We start from the raw sequence: 23,125 nt of genomic DNA, 5'->3' as shown, positions 1-23,125 counted from the left end.
TGCCAATACCACAGTGTTTTGATAACAACAGTTTTATATTAAGTTTTAAAATCAAGCTGGGCATAGTGGTGCATGCCTATGGCCCCAGCTGCTGGAGAGGCTGAGGTGAGAGGATTGCTTGAGGCCAGGAGTTCAAGTCCAGCCTGGCCAATATAGCAAGACACCATCTCTAAAATAAATTAATTAGTTTTTTAAAAATCAGGCAGTATTAGCACTCCAACTTTGTTTTTCTCAAAAGTTGTTTGGCTATTGTAATGGGTTGAATTGTATGCTCCCTAAAAAAGATATGCTGGAATCTTAATCCATGATACCTTAGAACGTGACCTTATTTGAAGATAAGGTCTTCACAGAGGTAATCAAGTTAAAATGAGGTCATTTAGGTTGAGTCTTAATCTCATATGACTGGTGTCCTTATACAAAGGAAAATATTTGGACACAAAAACCAAATCACAGCCCAGGTGCGGTAGCTCACACCTGTAATCCTAGCACTCTGGGAGGCCGAGGCAGGAGGATTGCTTGAGCTCGGAAGTTTGAGACTAGCCTGAGCAAGAGTAAGACCCCATCTCTACTAAAATAGAAAAATTAGCCAGGCGTGGTGATGTGCACCTGTAGTCCCAGCTACTCGGGAGGCTGAGGCAGGAGGATCGCTTGAGCCCAGGAGTTTGAGGTTGCTGTGAGCGAGGCTAATGCCATGGCACTGTAGCCTGGGCAACAAAGTGAGACTGTGTCTCAAAAAAAAAAAAAAAAAAAAAATCACATAAGGAGAATGCCATGTGAAGATAGGCGCTATACTGCCACAAGTCAAGAAGCTAGAAGTCAGAAACCAGGCAAGAGAACTGAAACAGATCATACACTAGCGCCTTCACAGAGAGCACTGCCCTGCCGATACCTTGATCTTGGACTTCTGCCTCCAGACCTGTGACAATAAATTTCTGTTAAGCCCCTCTATTTGTGGTGCTTTGTGATGGCAACACTAGCAAACTAACATAGCTATTCCATGTTCTTTGCATTTCCATATGAATTTTAGAAAACAGCTTTTCCCTTTCAACAACAAAAAAAGTCTGCTAAGATTTTGATAGGGATTGAACTGAGTCTATAGATCAATTTGGAGAGAATCTAAATACTCAACCTTCTGACCTATGAATGAGCTATATATCTCCTTTTATTAGGCCATCTTCAATTTCTCTCAGCAATGTTCTATAGCTTTCAGTGTATAACTCTGGTACATTTTTATCAAATTTATCCTCAAGTATTTAATATTTTTATGCTATTGTAAATGGTATTTTTTAAAATTTCAATTTGATTATTCATTGCTCGTATACAGAAATACAACTGATTTTTGTATATTGCTCTTGTATCCAACAACTTGCTAAACTCATTTATTAGTTCTAGTAGTTTTGAAGTTTCCATTAGATTGTCTACATAGACAACCACATGGACTGTTAATAAAGGTGGTTTTAACTCTTTCTTTCCATTTAACTCTTTCTTTCCATCCAATTTGGATGCCTTTTTATTTTTCTAGCTTATTGCCCTGGCTAGAACCTCAAGTAGTACAATGTTAAATAGAAGTGGTGAAATTGGACATCCTTTGTTGCTGTCAGTCTTTCAGCATTATGTTTAACTGTAGGCTTTTTCAAAAAAGCCCTTTACCAGGCTGAGTAGTTCCTTTCCATACTTAGTTCACTGAGAGCTTTTAACAGCAATTTGTCAAATGCTTTTTCTGCATCTGTTAAGATGATCATATAATTTTTCTTTTTCACTTTGTTAATGTGATGAATTACACTGATTGATTTTCTAACGTTAAACCAACACTGCACTCCAGGGATAAACCCCACTTGATTATGTATTATCATTTTTATATATTGGTTGATTCACTATGCCAAAATTTTGTTTAAAATTTTTGCATCTGTGTTCATGAGAGATATTGGTCTATAGTTTTCTTTCCTTGCCATGTCTTTGTCTAGTTTTGGTATCAGAGTAATGCTGGCTTCATAGACCGAGTTAGGAAGTATTCCTTTCTCTTCAAGTGAAAGTATATTAAATTCACATATAATAACTGTACAACAGTACCCTCCCATTTTCCCCTTCCTGATCTTATGCTATTATCATATATTACCCTGATATAAATGCTATATTTGTCTTATTTTTGTTTAAACCTTAATTTATCAATTATCTTTTTTTTTTTTTTTTTTTTTTGAGACAGAGTCTCACTCTGTTGCCCAGGCTAGAGTGAGTGCCGTGGCGTCAGCCTAGCTCACAGCAACCTCAAACTCCTGGGCTCAAGCGATCCTCCTGTCTCAGCCTCCCGAGTAGCTGGGACTACAGGCATGCACCACCATGCCCGGCTAATTTTTTCTATATATATTTTTTAGCTGTCCATATAATTTCTTTCTATTTTTAGTAGAGATGGGGTCTCGCTCTTGCTCAGGCTGGTCTCGAACTCCTGAGCTCAAACAATCCACCCACCTCGGCCTCCCAGAGTGCTAGGATTACAGGCGTGAGCCACCGCGCCCGGCCAAGACACAGGGTCTATATTGCCCAGGCTGGACTCAAATTCCAGGGCTCACACAACCTTCCCCACCTCAGCCTCCTCTGTAGCTGGGGCTACGGACGTGCACCACTGCACCTGGACATCAATTATCTGTTAAAGAGATTTAAATAATAGAAAATATCTTATATATTTACCCATGTAGTTTCCACTTCCTGGGCTCTTCATTCCATTGTGTAGGTTCGTATTTCCATCTGGTATCACTTTCCTTCTCCTTTTAACATTTCTTGTAGTGAGTAAGGTATTCTGGTGATTAATTATTTCAGCTTTTGTATTTCTGGAACAGACTTTATTTCTCCTTCATTTTTGAAAGAAATTTTCACTGGTTACAGAATTCAAGGTTAACAGCTTTTCTTTCAGTACTTTAAAGATGCTGCTCCACTGTCATCTCCTCTGCATTGTTTCCAATGAGAAATCTGCTGCTATCCTTATCTTTGTTCCTGTCAACAGAGTGTTCTTTTCATGTGGTTGCTTTCAAGATTTTCTTTATCATTGGTTTTGAGCAATTTGATTATAATATGCTTTCATGTGGTTTTCTTCATATTTCTTAAACTTCAGATACATTGAGCTTCTTGGATCTGTGGGTCTATAGTTTTTACGAAATTAGAAAAATTTGGGGCCAGCATTTCTTTAGATATTTTTCGGCTTCCCTCTCTCTTATTCAGAGACTCCAAGTACAACACGTGTAGTAGGCTGCTTGAAGCTGCCCCGCAGCACAGTGATGTGCTTTTCTTTTTTTCCCCCACTCTTTTTTCTGTTTCACTTTGGATGCTTTCTATTGTTATAGCTTTAAATTCATTAATCTTTTATTTTGCATGTTCTAATCTGCCACTAATCCTACTCTGTATTATATACATGTCATTGCACACAATGTAGTTTTCAACTCTAGAAATTTGATTTCAGTCTGTTTTTGTATCTTCCATATTTCTACTTAAATTTTTTTGTTTTTTTATTTTTGGAGACAGGGTCTTGCTTTGTTACCTGGGCTAGAGTGCAGTGGCATCATCATAGCTCACTGCAACTTCAAACTACTGGCTCAAGTGATCCTCCTGCTTCAGCCTCCCAAATATCTGAGACTACAGGCATGCGCCACCACATCCAGCTAATTTTTCTATTTTTTGTAGAGATGGAGTCTTGCTATGTTGCACAGGCTGGTCTCAAACTTCTGGCCTCAAGTGATCCTCCTGCCTCAGCCTCGCAAAGTGCTAGGATTACAGGCGTGAGCCACTGCTCCCAGCCTCTACTTGACTTTTTGACCATTCGTCGAGTTCAGTTTTTAAACTTGGTAGTATTCCAATGCATAAACATTCCATTTGTTTATTCATTCACCTGTTGATGGAGAGTTGGGCTATTTCCACTTTGGGGCTGCTAAAAAATAAAGCTACCATGAACATTCTCATATAATGTCTTTTGGTGAACATATGAGTCATTTCTATTAGGTATACACCTAAGAGTAGAATGTCTAGGTTATAGGACAGACATATGTTTAATTTTATTCAGAAATCTGTGAATCAGTTTTCCAAGTGCTTGTACCATTTTACACTCCTTCCAACAATGTATGAGAGCTCCACTTGTTCCACATTCTTGCCAACACTTGGTATTGCCAGTCTGTTAAAGGGGTTGAGGTTCATGCATTCCACAAGGTTATCCAGTTGCTCCAGTATCTCTCCCTTACTAGATGAGTCTTTTCATAATTTTTGCCTAATTGTGAAGTCTTATACTTTAAGTTCAAAAGAATCAACTGTACAACTATAGGATGGGCAAGACTAGTGTAACGCTGGTGTTAAGGAAAATGTGATTGGCTTTTTTTTGTTTGTTTGAGACAGAGTCTCACTCTGTTGCCCAGGCTAGAGTACCGTGGTGTCAGCCTAGCTCACAGCAACCTCAGATTCCTGGGCTCAAGCAATCCTCCTGCCTCAGCCTCCCGAGTAGCTGGGACTACAGACATGCGCCACCATGCCCAGCTAATTTTTTCTGGATATATTTTTAGTTGTCCAGATAATTTCTTTCTATTTTTAGTAAAGACGAGGTCTCGCTCTTGCTCAGGCTGGTCTCGAACTCCTGAGCTCAAACAATCCACCCACCTCAGCCTCCCAGAGTACTAGGATTACAGGCATGAGCCAGCGCGCCAGGCCTGTGATTGACTTCTGAGATAAAATGTAATTGACTTTTTGCTTAGTATGGAGCCAAAAATTTTAGCTGACACATTCTAATATCCTTTAAAGCTTATTTTGAACATGCGATTAAATTCTGGTCTATGAGATATAAGCAGAATATAATATGCAACTGCCATGAAGTCTTTCAAGGGAAGTGACAAGTTCTCTAGTTTCTGCTACACAGAATACTGATGTGATGGTTGGGGCTGGAGCAACCATCTTAAAACATTCGGTGGAAGCAACATATTGAAAATGGTGACCCATGCCTGTAATCCTAGCACTTTGGGAGGCCAAGGCGGGAGGATCACTTGAGACCAGGAGTTCAAGACCAACCTGAGCACCATAGCAAGACCCCGTCTCTACAAAAATTAGCCAGGCATGGCGGGGCAGGCCTGTAGTGACAGCTACTCAGGAGGCTGAGGCAGAAGCATACGTGAATCCAGTAGTTTGAGGTTGCAGCGATCTCTGATGAGGCCACTACACTCTAGTCTGGGTGACAGATCAAGATCTTATCTCAAAAAAAAAAAAATGGAAGAATAAAATAGAAGTCTGAGTCCCTGATAATTGAGAAGTGACCATACCAGTCCTAGATGACCTATAAAGATTTTTATGAAAGATGTAAGAACTGTCTTCATGTATTTGAGAGAGTGTTTGTAGACTAGAAGGACATTTTTATCATATCTTATTCTATAAGGCAGAAACAAGAATAAATTATGTTAAAGTTACAAGTTCCCTTTAACAAAAACAGAATTTTCTGTTTTTGTAAGTTAGGACATTTTTTAAGATATAGAAAAGTACAGAGAATAAAATTACAAACACACCCACATAACCATTACCCAGATTTAATATATTTGCTTTGTCATTTTTTTCAAGTTTCTCTCGTTTTTAAAGAAATAAAGTGAAGGCACAGTGAAAAATTGAGGTCCCCTGTTCTAGCCCTTTCCAAAGGCAGTCTCTTCTTCTTTCTCCAGATGAAATCCTACTCTGGAGTCCATGTGTGCTTCACCTCTTAAAGAGAACTTAAATAATTCACTGGTTCTTCCTCCACTGACTGCCCCTTAGTTCAGTTGTGGTCTACCTACTATCTGCACAGGAGTCAGCTGGGATGCTTGTAAAGAAAATACAGATCCCAGATACCAATTAATGAGATTCTGTTTCATTAAGTCCAGGGTAAGGCCTGGGAATCTTCACTTTAAAAAGAATGCAAGGTGCAAATCAAAACCACAATGAGACTGCATTTGACATCCACTAGAATGGCTAAAATAAAAAATAGAGACAATAACAAGTATCGAGAATATGGACAAAGTCAAACTCTCACACATTTCTGGTGGGAATATAAAATGATGTAGTCATTTGGAAAACAGTTTGGCAGTTCCTCAAAAGTTAAACATAAACCACATGACGCAGCAATTCCATTCCTAGGTATATAACTAAGAGAAATGAAAACATATGTCCACACAAAAACTTGTACACAAATGTTCACAGCAGCATTATTCATAATAGCCAAAAAATGAGAACCACTAAAATATCCATCAACTGATGAGTGTATAAACAAAATGTGGTACATCCCTACAATGGAATATCATTCAGCCATAAAAAGTACTGAAGTACTGATAACATGCCACAGCATGGATGAACCTTGAAAACATTATGCTAGCTGAAAGAAGTCTCACACAGAAAGAATGTATACTGTTTGATTCTATTTATATGAAACATCCAGAATAGAATATTCTATAGAGACAATAGATTGTAGTGACGGTTGTGCAACTCTGCGAATATATTAAAAACCATTGAACTATATATTTTAAATGAGTAAATTTTACAGTATGTGAAATATACTTAACAAAGCTGTTAAAAAAGGAGAAAATAAACACCCAAGCTAATTCTTGTTTTTTGTTTTTTATAATAGTATTTTGAGTTGCTAGGGTTTTTTGTTTGTCTGTTTTGGTTTCATTAATACTTCTGAGAAAGCTAATTCTTATGCATGCTCAAGTCTGACACATAGTCTGAAATAGTCCTTACAGTTCTAGACTCGGGTCTTTTCTCATTTTCCAGGTCCCATCTATTCCTATAAGCTGAAAACTCCCAAATGGATACCTTGATGTCCTCGCTTTCTCTACTGAGCTGCAAAATGCCTATTAAATATTTTTCACCTGGACTGCCTGTAGGCCCCTCAGTATTTGAAAATCCAAACCCTCCACATCCAGTTAACAACAACAACAGAAATAACATCTACATCCAATACTTTGTTCTTTCTCCTATATTTCTTGGTATCATCCAACCCATTCTTTCCAGATTTGTCTCTAAGTGCCCCCATCCCATTCTTCCTAAACATTTCCCCCATAAATCCCCTCCTCTGCTGATCCACTGTTATTGCCTGATGTCAAGCCTATCTCGATCTTCTTGAGAACACTCCTAACTGGCATCTCTGTCTCCATTTTAAATTGTTTGTAATCATTTCTCCATACTGCTGCCAGACTAATCTTTCTAAAACACATGTCAGACCAGGTTTCTACCCTGCTTAAAACCCTTCAACCCCATTGCACACACAGGATTCTATCTATAACCTCATCTCCAGGGTCTCACACATACATATCCTGATGCTCCAACCATCTCTTCTCCAGAAATGTGTGTGGCTCTGAACATGCATGAAGCACCCTCTTCCTTCTTAGGTGTTCTTCTACATCCAGGTGACTTTTTTTTTCTCTTTAGAGACGGGGTCTCGCTCTATCATATAGGTATGATCATAGCTCACTGCAGCCTTGAACACCTGGGCTCAAGTCATCACCACCATGCCTGGCTAATTTTTCTTATTTTTTGTAAAGACAAGGTCTCTCTCGCTATGTTGCCCAGGTTGGTCTCAAATTCCTGGGCTCAAGCGATCCTCCCACCTTGGCCTTCCAGAGTGCTCGGATTATAGGCATAAGCCACCACACCTTGCCCCAGGTGACTTTTCTAAGAAGTTTCTCTGACATAAATAAACAACGTTGATTACTCTGCCATATAACTTCTTCAGGATGGACTATTGAACTTAGCATGGCCTTTGGAGTCAGACATACCTAGATTCCAACTCAAATTATGTTTTTACCAGCTATGTAAACAAATGGGGAAAAATACTTGTCCTGCATGGCTTCTTTTCCAAATCTGCTCTTACAATGAAATCTTGTAATAATTTACTAAAGCAGATGCAGTCTAAGGCAGAGATACTCTAAACTAATAAAGCAAAAGACTTTTTTAAATGGTGTCTGAACTTTTTTCCTCTGCATCCTCCACCAAAACACAAACAAATCACCATGTTCCTGGAATATTGTGTAACAGGTATCTTGACTAAATGAGCATTTAATATTAAGAACAGATCTTGCAATTCTTTACTTTGTCAATGAAACCAATTAAAATAGATAATTCAAATACTAATGTGTATTTTCTTTATGTCTGAATCATCTTAACTGTCTTTAATGTTAAGCAAATCAACAGAACACTTTATTCTCGGTAGACAAAGACTGAATTTACTTGTTACCTTTGATAATAATAAACAATATTATAGATAAACTGTTGGCTTCCTGATTCAGTAAATATTTATTTGTAGTTGTTAGTAGAAACACATGGGCACTTAAATCCACAGTTACAATTTTTAAACCTTACAGCTTATTTATTTTTGTTTTATTACACATATTTAAATACACAAAAAGAGAATATGATCACAAATACCCAACTGCTCAGCTCTATGACAATTTTTTACCCTATCTGCTTTAGATTTCACTTTAAAAATGAATATTCCAAGCCTACAGCTGTAGAATCTCTACAACTAGTAAGCTAATACCAACTCATTTAGGATATCAACCTAAATTAGACTAAATTTAAAATGAGAAATGGCTGTGGAGTTGAAATTAAGCATTCTAATCCATCCTTGCTAAGAAATGTAAGGACATGTGACATCAGATCTGACTGGACACTGCTCAAGGAATGCTAGTCACTGTGCTAATTCAGAGGTCCTTCCATGGGATCTACTTCCTCATCTATGGTTCTTGCTCTCCTACTCTGAGAGCTCAAGATCCAGTGGAAATCAGTCCAAAGGCTGGTGTGGGTCAATGAAGTTCTCTTTAAGAATCTGAGTGTCAAGATATAGATGTTCCAGTCTATCTTCTACATCAACACCAGTTATAACAGAGCAAAGCATATAGTAGTATGTGCATCTCATTTCCCTGCTTTAAAAATCTGCTGCCTATTCTTGAAACTCTTCAGCCTAAGATAATCTGGGCTCTGCTATGCCCTTCTCTTCAACCTGGCACCCAATACTGTAATCACTGTGTGATCAATTAAAAATGACCTCACATTTTCTGCCAATCTTCCTATTGAGGGGTGTGATCTATTTCTCCTAGCCTTGAATCTGGGATGGTCCTATGACTTGCTTTAATTCAACAGAATGTGGAAGAAGTTAAAGCTGTGTGACTTCTTAGGCTGGGCCTTAAGATACCCATAGCTTCTGTGTGCTTGGAATGTTCCCTCCCTCTTGAATCCCAACTACCATACTATGCTGTAAGAAACCCAAGGCATGTAGACAGGTCATATGGAGGAGAACCTTGACACTTGGGTCAAGAAGCTGAGCTCCCAGCTGACAGCCAACACCAACTGTCAGTCATGCGAGGGGACCCTTTTGGAAATTTCTGGCCAAATGGGCCTCTAGATGACTGCAGCTCCAGCCAACACCACTTTGGAACAGAAGAACTATTCTATTGAGCCCAGCCAACTACAGAATTGTGAGAAATAATAAAAGGTTGTTATGGTGGCAGTTTTAAAATATATATATACACTTTATTTTTTAGAACAGGTGTAGATTTACAGAAAGATTGCAAAGAGAGTTCCCATATATCCTAAACCCAGTTTCTGCTATTATTAACATCTTACCTTAGTATATTTGTCACAAGTATTGAACCAATATTGGCACATTATTATTAACTAAAGTCCATACTTTATTGAAATATCCTTAATTTTTTTTTAATAGACAGGGTCTCACTATGTTGCCCAGGCTGGACTTGAACTCCTGGGCTCAAGGGATCCTCCCACCTCAGCCTTCTGAGTAGCTGGGACTACAGGCACAGGCCAACACACCTGGCTATTTAAAAAATTTTTTTTGTAGAAACAGGGTCTTGTTACATTGCCCAGGATGGTCTCGAACTCCTGGGCTCAAGCAATCCTTCTGCCTCAGCCTCCCAAAGTGCTGGGATTACAGGCGTGAGCCACCATGCCCAGCCAATAAATTCTTTTTTAAAACTTTCTTATTATGGAAAATTTCAAACATATAAAAGTAAATACAAATGAACCTCTACTTACCCATCACTAAGCTTCAACAGCTGTCAATGTTCTGACATGTACATCTCCACCCCAATTGATTATTATTTTACAGTGGCATCAGATATAACATACGTAACATTGTAATTGTCATTTTTATCGTAATTATAAATTGTAGCACCCCTATCAGACATAGAACACCTCTATCTCCCCAGAAAGTTTTTTCATCTGCTTTCCCTTTAATTAGATCTTAAACAAATCCAGATGCCTTTTCTCAATTATCAACCTCCTCCACTTCTTGGCAGCATCTGAATTTACTGACTGAACCTCTTTCTTGAAATTTCTCTCTGTGATTTCTATGATGCAAACTATCCCAATCCATCCTCAAGTCATGTCAGTTTTACTTCCAAAATACACCTCAAGTCTGTCTCTCCTCCACTTCCAGGACCACCACACTAACACAGCCCTCTCCCTTCTCTCCCGCCTGGGTGGCTGCAATCAATGCCTTCTCACTGGGCTCCGCTGCTGCCTCTCTCCAGTCCACTCTCCAGACAACAGCCAGAGCGACTTCTTACAACACAAATCATACCCCACCAGGCCTCCACTGAACGTCCTTCAATGGCTGCCCTGTGCACAGAGAATAAGCCCACGTTGCACATAGTGGCCTTTGAGGCCTTGCGAAGTCTCTGTCTCTCTCTCTAACCTCCTGCCACACCAGGCACACAGGTTTCTGAGAGTTCTTGGAAGAGGCCAAGGGCTTCTGCAGCTGTTTCCTGTGTCTCCAACATTGTTTGTCCCGCTCTTCACACAGCTGGCTCCCTCGCCTGTAGCTCTCAGCTGAAATGTCCCCTTCCCAAAGAGGCCTTCCTGGATTTGCCTATGCTTATCCTCCCAGCCACCCTCTATTACATCGCTTTATTTTCTTTTCTTCATAGTACTTACCATCATCTATGATTATTGTCTGTATTGATATTTGTTTATTTGTGTCTGCCACTAAAATGTAACCACCTTGAGAGTAGGAACTATGTCTTTTTGGTTCATTATTCTACCCTATGATAACATGTGCTTCAGAATTATTCATTGGAAAAAAATGGATTTAGCCAGGCACGGTGGCTCATGCCTGTAATTCCAGTACTTTGGAAAGTTAAGGTGGGAAGACTGCTTCAGCCTAGGAGTTCAAGACCAGCCTGGGCAGCATAGTGAGATCTTATTTCTACAAAATGAAAAAAAATAATTAGCCAGGTGTGGTAGTGCTGCCTGTAGTTCCAGCTACTCGGGAGGCTAAGGGGAGAGGATCACTTGAGCCCATGAGTTTGAGACTACAGTGAGCTATGTATGATGATGCCACTGCACTCCAGCCTGGGTGACAGAGTGAGACCCCGACTCTAAAAAAATTAAAAAAAGAAAAGCTATTCAGTATTGAAAAATCAAGAAAGCTTTTTTTGTTAATTCCAAAAAGAAGGTAGAAACTGAGTTTATGGCAAAATAAAATAGTCTATATTGGTCCAATTACATGCTCACCAAGGGATCTTCCAATCACAAATTAGCTTTCTAGAGAGAAAATGTACTTGCCAGAGAATCCAAGAATCCAATGCTCCTTAACATTATACTGTACTATAAATTAATAAATTAGGATTTGGGGGAAGGTGTATGTGTATCTCAGAAGTCCTAGGGTATATTGTATCCTGGGGGTCCTGGGTACGTGTGCTTTTCTGTGTGTGTTTGAAGCAGATGCCTACAGTGCATATATCTCACAGATTCTGACTCATCTAAATGAGATTCAGGGTCTAGATGAGTCTGATCAAAGTCTAGAGGCTTTAGCTTTGGTTACAGAAAGAAGAAAGAAATCTGGTGAGATGGGAAAGAAAAACCAAGAGGACAGGATGCTGTCTGTCCCTCTACCACCCAGGGACCAGATCATAGTCCTATAGAGGAGGGATTCAGGAAGAAGCTAAAGGAGTTGTTTTCAAGAGGTACTCAGCGACTCAAGGGCACCAGCTGTGCTTCTCTGAAGCCTGGCTGGCAAAGCACAAAAGAGCTGCTGAGAAAGGTGTGGCCCCCTAACCTCAGTGCATGACAGCCTGAGGGAGACAGGCAGCAAAGACTGGTATAATGGGAATCCAGTGACATTTTTTCCTTTTAAAAAATTTTGATAATTTATCAATGCAAAATTCATATAACATAAAATTAACCATTTTAAGGTAAACAATTCATTGTCACTTAATATATAGTTATCTCTCAGTATCCATGGAGGATTGGTTCCAGGACCCCCATGAATACTAAAACCCATAGATGCTCAAGTCCCTTAGATCAAATGGCCTAGTATTTGCATATAACCTATGCACATCCTCCTGAATACTTTAAGTCATCTCTAGATTACTTATAATACCTAATACAAGGCCTACATATCACTTTATTTTCCTGGATTTAATGTAGTACTTGGCACATGGCAAATTCCAGTTTTGCTTTTTGGAACTTTGTGGGACTACTTTTTTTGCAAATATTTTTGAGCCACAATTGGTTGAATCCATGGATTCCAGAGAAATAGAGGGCTGACTTTATTTACAATATTGTGCAACCTCAACTCTGTCTAGTTCCAAAACATTTTCATCAGCTCAAATGGAAACCTCATACCCATTAAGCAGTCACTGCCCACTCCCCTTCTCCACCAATTGCCAGAAACCACCAATCTGCACTCCATCTCTATGGATTTATCTATTCTGGACATGCCATATAAATGGAATCATCCAACATGTGACCTTTGTTTCTGGCTTCTTCCACTTGGCATGATACTCTGGAGGTTCTCGGTGACAGCTTCACACCTTCCCACTTTTGCTCTGACGGAGGAACAAGCCTACCACAGAGAGTCCTGGCAGCAGTGGCAGCAGGAAAGGATCCCCTCTGGTGGATCCAGAGTGGCAGATAATGCTGTGGGTGCTGGGGACTGTTCAGGAGACAATGTGAGAGACTCTCAGGAGCTCCGAGAAGAACTAGAGACAATTCTGAATGCAGAAAGAGGGAAGTAAAGGTGATACTAAGGGTCTCATGTGACCATGTCGAGAACGAGCCAGGGAAATTCAGGACACGGAGCCAGATATAAACAGAAATACAGATAAACACACAGATAACTATCTATATATAGGCTTCGATGATAATATTCCTTCAGCTTCAGACTGAAAAACCAAACCAAACAAATTACTGTTGAAAAATTTATAATAGAAAAGTATCTAAAAATTATCAATAACCACCTGTGTGCAGCAGGAATAAGGACCAGGCTTTTACTTTTTATCTTATTAGTTCAGATTTGTTTTAATTTTTTACAAGGATATATAACTTTCATAATAAAATTTAAAAGATAGAGTACTAGTAGTCTAAAAATGAATCATAAAGTTCTCGGTAGTTCAGTAAAATTTGTTTTAAATTTGTCACATGCATCAAAAAAGTGTATTGAGAAGAAAAAAATATTCTCAATCTTAGGTTAGGCTCTAATTGAAATCAATCTAATTTCTAAATTCATCTAAAACAAAATACCCACTCTACTCATCTGCAGCCTCTACTGTTCAATTCTACTCAAATTGTTTGTACCTTTAAGTAATTTACTGACCTTGGAACTGCTTTCTTCCGATACTTCTCCCTCATTGGTTTGCATGGGAACAGACTGTGCAAAACTCTGCAGAAACTCACAAATACTGCCTAAAAGAGGTAAGAAGAGAAAAAATATGTAAGAAATTCAGGGCAAAAAAAATTTTTTTTTTTTTTTTACAAGGTTTAGACTGAAATTCTGTCACTAAGACCATGAATACCGTGAAGCAATGACCTTTAGTAACTTAGCTGTTTGTGTGTATACACACATGCATTTTAGGTAAGAAAGAGGAAGGGAGAGAGGTAGGGAAGAAATCTTCCCCTACTTGGGGGAGGAAGATAGGAAAGGTTTGTAGCACTGAAATATTAATAGCTCTAAATTTCTTTTTCTATTTTATTTGGCTTTTGGCAGAGATGATGGTGAAAATCTTACAGGAGACACCAACCCGCAACAAAGGACGCCCGTAAGCAAAGCAGTGCACCAGCTGTTACGTTGCGGCAGGTCACCCTGTCTTGGCTGGGCTAAGGCCATTGCAACTGGCCAGGTTTCTTGGGTTTACAATTTATGTTCAACATTCTTGGTTTTTTTATAACTGAAATTATTCAGATGCACTCTAATGGTGGATCCCATTTTTTTAAAAGAAAATATGCTTAATAAACTAAATATCAGTTAATTTCTTTTTATATGAGACTAGGCTACTACATACAAGGCAAGACAATAAAAAGTAATAATTTTTCCCCTTAGACTAAAATAAGCCAAACAAAAGTTTGTTAAAATTTTACGAAATAAAATGTGCCAAAAAGAAATTACTAAAAACTTATGCAACATTTTCATGAATTCATTAAATATGTAATTATTGAGGAATAATTACTCAAACTGACACAAATCTCCATTGTAATACAGGTATGAATATTTACAAACCTGTCAAATACTTTAGAAGGCTCATACCTATAAAATATACACGGTAAAAAGATGCTCGTGGTGTATGTTTTTTGGTGTGCAAGAGAAATCTAGGTATGCATCGGGGTCCTGGAGATCTGTTCTGATCCAAGCTCCTCTATAATCAGCCACAAGACCTAGGCCAAGAAGGCACTTCCGGGGAAGCTGTTTCCTTGTCTGAAAAGGTTATCAAAAGATCTACTGTGCTCACCTAACAAGGGTTTTGGGGAACAAACATATATTTCTGTGACGTGAAATGTAAAATCAGTATAGCTACCTCTCAACTGACATCCATTCACTCACTCCCAGATTAATCAACATTGCCCGCTCCTACTATAAAACACACAACTGATGTTCACAGCAAATGAAACAGGCTTTTTCTAGTTGATTTTGTCCCTCACCTGTTTATGATAGTTGTGTCCCCCCCCCAAAATTGCTCTTTCTATAAAAATTGATAGCATTTGAAAAACTCAATAACATATCCAGAAAGGTTTTGTATGCAAATTGCTTCACAGTATCTTTAAGTTCTCCTACTTTACTGAAACAGAGACTGCTTTCATAGACAATGCATCATAGGCACATATGAACCAGAAAGACACCTTGGAACTCCATTCACGCTCCCGGGCCCACACGCATGGACCGTCCTGGGTCCAGCGCTGCGTACTGTCCGCTTGCCCCTTCAGATCAACGCTCTGTTCTTCTCTACCTGACCGTGTGCCCCAAGGGACTCCATCACTGGGCTCTCTCACCTTCTGGCTGCTGGCTGGGCTAAGCTGGTGAGGCACTGACAGGAGGCAGGAGGGCAGTAGAGGAAGCAAGGCTGGCAGTGGTTGTGTTTCTCTATGAAAGGCCGCTGCTCCCATCTCACCGACTTCTCCTTCAACTATAGCTTTTTTACTTTTATCCTTTCTAGATTCTCCTGTTTATCTGGGTCTTCCATTTTTCTCAAGTCTCTTTCTGGCCTGACTTGCCTGGCTCAATTAGTCCTCCCTTCTCTGACAGTCACTGCTCTTTCCCCTCACTGACTCCTCTGTGCCCAATACTGACCTCTATCATCTATCCTCCCCGACCCTCCCTACTGCCCCCCTCTTTTAGGCTTTAACCAAGACTTTTGCCCCTATGCTCACTTCTGAAAATCCATCATCTCCCAACAAGATCCTATCCATTTGTTGTTAAGTGGGCACTTAAGTCTTACCTTCTCTACTACTACCAGCCCTCGATTTTCCAATTTATTAGGGTAGAATAGTTAAGGGAAACCAACAAAGGCTACTAAACCACCCAGAGGCTGGCAACAGGGGAACCTTACCATTGCTAGGCCCAAAGGGGCAGGGAGCAGTGACTGGAATCTGGACAGATAGCTGTAGCTGTAACTGAAGAGTCAGACAGACCTGAAAGTTTATTTGACATGTGATCTTGAGAAAATTACTCAATTTGACTCAGTTTCGGTTTCCCTATTGAAACTTGGGAATAATAGTTATTCTGAGTATTAACTGATAGTGTATTTGCACTTGGTACATAATAGGTACTTAGTAAGTATATGCTGATCCCCAATCACAAAGCATCCTCTACTCCGAATTCTTACTCTCCTTTAGGCTCACATCCCCACTGGCCTCTAGGCCATTTCCCTTGGAATGTGCTGTGAAAGAGGAATGTTTCTTTCCCTCTCTGGAGTTTTCACCCTGGGTCCCTCTCCCTTTCACACACTACCCCCAGCGGAAGTACAGGATCTTACCGTAATAGTGAATGCAAGAGGAGAAACAGGTATGTGGAGCTCAGCGCCTTCTCATTTTCCCTTTTGGAAGCCAGCTGCCCCTGGGGAGCATGCTTCTCTGCTCCTGCACCCATAAATGCAGGACCCTCACAACTATCCATGACTAGGTAAGTCTGGAGAACTTTGAGGTTCAGTGTTAAGTTCACTTGCCTGTAGATGTAAGTCACATTCTCCAATACAGCTTTATTAGTAATAGAGTCCGTATTTTGGTCTCCCAAATGCCCTCCTCTTTTATCCTATTTCTCAATTTGTATAGAACTTGGTCAAGGGAAGGACAGTCCTATTCATTGGGTCTCAAAGACCTTAACATCTGGTGCATGGGACTAAAATCTTGATGAACAGGCATAAAGCAAAATTCAAGGGAGTAAAATACATGTGGAATTTTTGAGGCTTCTGTTTAGGCCAGGATTTGGGGCCTTGGACTTTAAAGGGGGAAAAAGTATTTTCTTGTAGAAGCTTATGTTAGGCTTTTTACTGTTGTTTTTACAGTTGTGCACTAGCTTTTAACCACTGAGGCTGAATTAAAGATTCATAAAACATAGGCCACATGGTATTTTGACCTTAGCAGTAACTGTAGTTATGGCAACTTTGTCTTCAGTTAAATGGCTGTTTCTATAGTGACAAGGCTGCAGGCACTAGGCACACAGCCTTAGCAAAAGGCTAGGGGCTTTGCAAGCCTTATCAAGAAACAAGCCATAGTCGATGGTGGGGTGGCGGTGGTCGTGGTGGCTGAAAACTCATTTAAACGTCGGCTCTACAGGTGGCCTCAGCATACACTAGCCACTCTGGCCTAGCAAGCAAATGCCAGCTGTGCTGGCCTCAGCAAAGGGAACAGGGCATTAGCAGGCTTGGGTGGCTTCAGTGTACAGAAGGCTGCTGCCTGACCTTGAATTATGCCAGCGCAGCTTTTCCTAAGCAGGCGTGGCTGAGGTAAAGATTACACTTCAGAGAAAAGAGACTTTCTTCCTACAGGCATTTTAGACATTAGAAAGTAGAACAATTATTTGCGGCATATTAGCTGTAAAGCAGCTGAATTTCAAACACACAAATGCAATACAAAATCAGTGAAGTTCTATGTTTAAGTTGCCAGTGCTAGGCTTACATAGGTGATTCAAAGGGGAAATGGAAATGAAGAAGTTTCTGATTATACCTCATATAAGGAAGGAAAGATGGACAGATGGAAGGAAGGGAGGGGAGGAAGGAGATTGGCACACCCTAGCTGACCCAGACTTACCGGTTAAAACCAATGTGCTAAGACACAAAAGCTGGAGAATGTTCCTCCCCACTCTTGAGGCTTCCTTCCACATGGGAAAATATCAATTATTTAATGTTCCTGACTTTATCATATCCCTGACTCATGCTGTCAGTGGTGAAGTGACTTACCTAACTAAGTCTGGAAGAAGAAACTGGACTTATACGGTCCAGGCCCCTCCCTTACCCTCCCCTTTCCCTTGGGGGCACCTGTTCCGCTCTGCTCCTCCGCTCCCCTAGGAGGCAGGTTAATCCCAGCCTAGTGCTGCTGGGTGAATAAACCTGGTAAGTGCTGGAACTCAGTTTTAGGAAGCCTATTTGCCCTTAGGTTTCAGCTAGTTCTCCAATGTCGACGTTTTTAATAATAAAAGTGAAAATTTGATCTTCACCTGCTTTATTCCCTTGTCCCATGTCTCTGTTGATTCAGAATTTGGGAAGGGAAGAGAGTATTTTTTATTGGGTCCCATTCAATCCCAATTTATAGCTGAAACTTATCCCTTCAGAATTAAGTTCAATTTTCTCTATCAGCCTCACCTTCCCAAGTAGCCCATTACCATAGTATCAATAACATAGTTTCACTTCCTAAGCTTTGCACTAACCTCATTTCTAGTTACTCCAATGTACACACTATTCTGTGCTTCCCTCACACCCTTCCATTCCTTCCACACACGTGCCAATACCTATTTCTGTATACCCCCCGTCCACCCTGCTGGAAATCCCTTCCCTCACCAACCCACATCTCTACCTTTCTATTCTCCAGTTAATTTTTATTTCTAAAAATCTTTCCTGATTAATACCATATAATCTATTTATGTCATAACAATACCTATTTTTCTTTGTACTTTATTTTATTTCCTCTCATTTGTTGTTATTATTGGAACTATCCTTAATAGTTTTTAACGTGTTTCTTAAAAGTCTTGAAGACATTCTTGTTTGAAGGCATGGCTTATAGTTGTGTTTCTAGGGATCTAAGTCAATTTTACTGTCCTTTTGACAAAATGTAAGGAGAATAAAGTAGGCAATGCAGAAGCATATGGTCACCTAAGGATTCCACTCGGGAAGTGACAAAGGGTCTCTGTATTGGTGCTAACAGGCTCATGAACAAGTCAACGCAAAGCTCATTTATGTAAAAACCAGCTGGAGTAAACAAATACCGCCAAAGCTCTCATAAGACGATGTGACAACACAAGTGTTTGATTTCTGCTTCAGAACATCACTGCACCTCAGACTAGTCACCAGTTTGCCATCCGTGGTGAGTGGTAGACAGTCTTGACCTGGCACAGTGCTTGGCACACACAGACAGGACTCAACAAATGTTAATGACTAAATACAAGTAATGTCATACAGCATCTGTGCAAGGTCTTCTATGAAAGTTGGCAAATAGGTTAATATTTTCCGGTCCCTCCAGGATCCAGCCCTCACCTGTCTCTCCAGCCACAACTGCCTAGTCTCTTTGTTCCTTTTGTTCCAGCCATACTGAACTACTTACAGCTTTGCCAAATGCCAGATTGTTTCAGGTTTCCACGTTTTTGTTCATATAACTCCCTTTGGCTTTCCCTCCCCCAATGCCACCAGGGAACACCCTCCTCGTCACTTGAGAGACCAGCTTTATAAAGTATTTCTTCATCCATCCCTAGCAGAAGTAAGGATTCCTTCCTCAGTGTCCCCCGTGGATCTTGTTTGAATTCTATTATAGGATCTGTAATACTTTATTGGATTTATTTGCTCACATAGATGCCTCTATGTGATAGGGATTAGGTTGTCAACCCCTTGATCCTAGCCACTATATCTTGTTAATCTCTGTACTCATCGTCTACTTAAAACTGTGTACCTGGTATTTAATATGTATTCAATAAATTTCTATGTAAGAATGACTGAATTAGTCAACTATAGTGATTTTTATTTAAAATGCAACAGATATCAATTCAGTAAACATTTACTGTGCCTCTAGCACATGCCAGATGGTGCTGGGCTAGTGTGGTGTACTAGAGTGAGCTGAGGCTTTGAAAGAGCAGAATCATTCTTCTTTATCAGTTACTAGCTGTGTAATCTTGCTCAAGTTACTTAACCTTCTAATCCTCAGTATTTTCATCCATAAACTGAGCAGGAAGAGGTGTTAGAACGATTAAACTACGTATGTATAGCTCTTAGCAAGGTGTCTAGGAGTAGCCCACAGGCATTAAAAATAAGTTCCCTTCTAAGAAGTCTCAAAGGGTTTATAGACTAGTAAAGGAGACAGAAATAAATAACTTTAATGTGAAATAATAAATAATTTATTACTGTAATAACAACAGGTGCACTTAGAACACAGATGAAAGAGGATTTCTGCCAAGACAGCCTGGGAAACGGGGACAAGAGGAAAACTACAAAAAGGAAGAGTAGAGAGTTGCATTCTTCCCCCCTCTTCCAAACTCTAAGCAAAGAGAAAAGCATCAACCAAGGCATAAAGCCATGAAAAAGAAAGCTACATATCTAGGAAACAAACAGTTGTCTGTTAAGACTTACAGATAGGGATTCACCGAAAAAGAAGCCAGAAATGGTGATTGGAATTCGATTTTGAAGGAGTTTGTAGAACCGCATCTGTAGCTACAGGGCGCCATAAGAACTGTTTAAGCAAAGGTGGACCTGAGTAAATCTATCATTTAGAAAGCTAATGTGGACTACAGACTGAAGCAAAGGAACGGTGAGAGGCAGAGAAGCTAGAAATATGCTCACAAAAAACCCTGGAATCGCTAATTCTAATAACTAAGATCTAGCTTTCCAGGATGAGGCACCAAATGTCACTATCCCTCTATACCAGTGCTTTTCCAAGGGGCCTACCACACAGTAGGAATGTAAGGGGCTGATGTGATGGCCACCTTACACATTCTTCTGTAAGAACTCAGGAAAGGAGCAACGTCAGAAAATACTTTTCTTCTTTTTAAGATGGGAACTGTTCCATTTCTTTTCTTTTTTCTAATTAATTAATTAATTATATTTCAGAATACTACAGGGGTGCAAACATTTTGGTTACATATGTTGCCTTTGGACCCCCAGGTCAGAGCTACAAGCCTGCCCAACTCCCAGACATTACGCACCACACCCATTAGGTGTGAATTTACTCATCCCATTCTAACCCCCTTCCCCTTTTTTTTTTTTGAGACAGGTCTCGCTCTGTTGCCCCAGCTAGAGTGCAATGGTGTCACAGTAGCTCACAGCAACCTCAAACTCCTGGGCTCAAGCAATCCTCCTGCCTTAGCCTCCCAAGTAGCTGGGACTACAGGTGAGTGCCACCACCCCCAGCTAATTTTTCTATTTTTGGTTGAGATGGGGTCTCGCTCTTGTTTCAGGCTGGACTCAAACTCTTGAGCTCAAGCCATTCTCCCGCCTCAGTCTCCCAGAGCGCTAGGATTACAGGCGTGAGCCACCATGCCGGCCGAGGACTGTCCCATTTCATTGCTGGCACACATACACGGTGGATGTGAATTTTAAAAACTTACCTTTGACAGTATCCTGGGGCAACACAAACCCGTGCAGATGAATCTAGGTTACATTCAGTGCAAAAAACCAAAGCCCTGAAAAGAGAGAAAAATCACAGTGAGCCGCATGCTCAGAGCAAGATGCCAAGGGAAGCAGCGGCGCAGGCAGCCTGGGGACACGCAGCCACTGCGCTCACGGGCCATCGTCTCTGGGCCCTCAGCCTAACCTCACAGGCCTCAGCTTCCTCATCCAACACTGGGAACAATAACAGTGTCTTCCTTACATACAGGGTGCTTTCGAAGTTTAAATGAAATAGGTTAAAACTCTTAGTAGAGGGCAGGGCACCAAACATAGGCTCAATAAAAGGCAAGGCATTATTAAGAACGTGAACTGAAGCCAGGTGCAGTGGTGCGCCCATAGTCCCAGCTACTCAGAAGGTTGAGGCGGGAGGATCGCTTGAGTCCAGGAGTTCAAGGTACCACTACGCTCCAGCCCAGGTGACAGAGTGAGAACTTGTTTTGTTAAAAAAAAAAAAAAAAAAAAAAAAAAAAAAAAAGAACATGAACTGAAACACTTTCTGAAGAAACATTAAAAGCTATATGAAACTTTCCCTCTCTCTCTCTCTGAGACAGGGTCTTGCTTTGTTGCCCAGGTTAGTGCACAGTGGTGCAATCACAACTCATTGTAGCCTCAAACTCCTGGCTCACAAGATCCTCCAGCCTAAGCCTCCCGAGTAGCTGGGACTACAGGCTTGTCCCACCAAGCCACCTAATTTTTTAATTTTTCTGTCAAGATGGGATCTTGCTATATGTTGCCCAGGCTGGTGTTAAACTCTTAGCCTACCAAAGTGCTGGGATTACAGGCATGAGTCACCACGCCTGACTTATTATTTACTTTTGTTTATTTTACCAGAAAAACACCAAATCGCCTTTTTCAATGTCTCTATCTGGAAGTCTCCCAATCACTTCAGATTCAACAGGTCCCGAACTCCACCCTCCCTCCCCACCCAGACCCTGACACTCATCTTGGATTTCTCACTCTGCCCTAGAATCCTCATATCAGCCTGTCAGCAAGTCCGATCATTTGTGCTTTCAAAGTGTGTTTCTCAGCTCCATCCACAATTCTTCATGTTCACTGCCATCATCATTTCTCGTTCATGGAGGCCTCCTAGCTGGTCCCCGGTCCTACTCTTGCTCTTCCCCAATCCATTCCCCAATAATGGCTAGAATGGCTCTTTGAAATCAATTCATAACAAGTTGCTAATAAATTCAGTGAAAATTTTATTTATTTCATAATGGAATGTCTATGAAATATATTTTCATATAATGTGAATATACAGATATATGCACATATATGAAATGGCCATTCCCTTCACTTTACAATGGCACAAACAAATGCCAAAAGCGCATGCTATTCAAGGTTAGACCTATCTGTGTGTGAAGGTGGTTAAAGTAATGGTGAGCCCAGCAAAAGCTTATCTGTGATCGATGTCTACACCGCTGTCAGAAAGCTGTCATTACTCGGAAGTCGGCCCCTTAGTTTCACTATCGACCTAATGCTTCTGTCCAAGACAGTGTGTTCCATTCCCCACGGCTCTGGGTCGTGAAGTACAGCCTCAGCCCCACGTTATGCACAGTGATAAGGTGGTGCTATATATAGTAAATCCTGAAAACATCTCACTGCCCTCTTACCTGTCATCACCTCTACTTTGGCTTACTTTAGAGTGTTTTAATCAATAAATCTGAGATGGAATTGTGTTGTGATGAGAATTGGAAATATTTTGTCTCCCTATCCCCCTACTAAACACACTGCTGCTCCAGCACTCTTTCTTTCTCAAAAGCAAAACTGGCCTCTGGGTATATTGCTGCTTAAATTCAGTCAATAACTGTCTATTACCAAGGTCTCTCCAGACCCATCATCACTTCCGATGGACTGTGTGTAGTTTCCTTGCCCTCGACACAGGCACTGATATCTGCTGAGGGCCCTCTGCCTAATTCCCTTCCACTTGTCTTTTAGGTGTTATCTCCTGGAATTTCTCGTACCCTCCTTGGCTGGACAAAGTGTTCGTCCTCTGAGACTTATCATTCTATATTGCTAAAGTCCATGGGCCTGTTTTCTTCACTCAACAG

The 23,125-nt window shown here is 40.5% G+C and overlaps 1 protein-coding gene across 3 annotated transcripts in view; it reads right to left on the bottom strand.

Moving 5' to 3' along the window:
- Positions 1-23,125, bottom strand: part of TNRC6B (trinucleotide repeat containing adaptor 6B) — a 239,552-nt gene that overhangs the window by 155,126 nt on the left and 61,301 nt on the right. For all 3 annotated transcript variants that reach the window (XM_069489869.1, XM_069489870.1, XM_069489871.1), the window contains exons 2-3: positions 21,017-21,091; positions 13,598-13,686 (exon numbers count right to left, since the gene is read on the bottom strand). In XM_069489869.1, coding sequence (XP_069345970.1) covers positions 13,598-13,642 — 45 coding nt within the window. In that variant the 5' untranslated portion in view covers positions 13,643-13,686; positions 21,017-21,091. The remainder of the gene's footprint in view (positions 1-13,597; positions 13,687-21,016; positions 21,092-23,125) is intronic.

The sequence above is a fragment of the Eulemur rufifrons genome, chromosome 16 (assembly GCF_041146395.1).
Source record: "Eulemur rufifrons isolate Redbay chromosome 16, OSU_ERuf_1, whole genome shotgun sequence".
In the NCBI taxonomy this organism is placed as follows: domain Eukaryota; kingdom Metazoa; phylum Chordata; class Mammalia; order Primates; family Lemuridae; genus Eulemur; species Eulemur rufifrons.
This window is presented reverse-complemented; position numbering and strand designations above follow the sequence as displayed.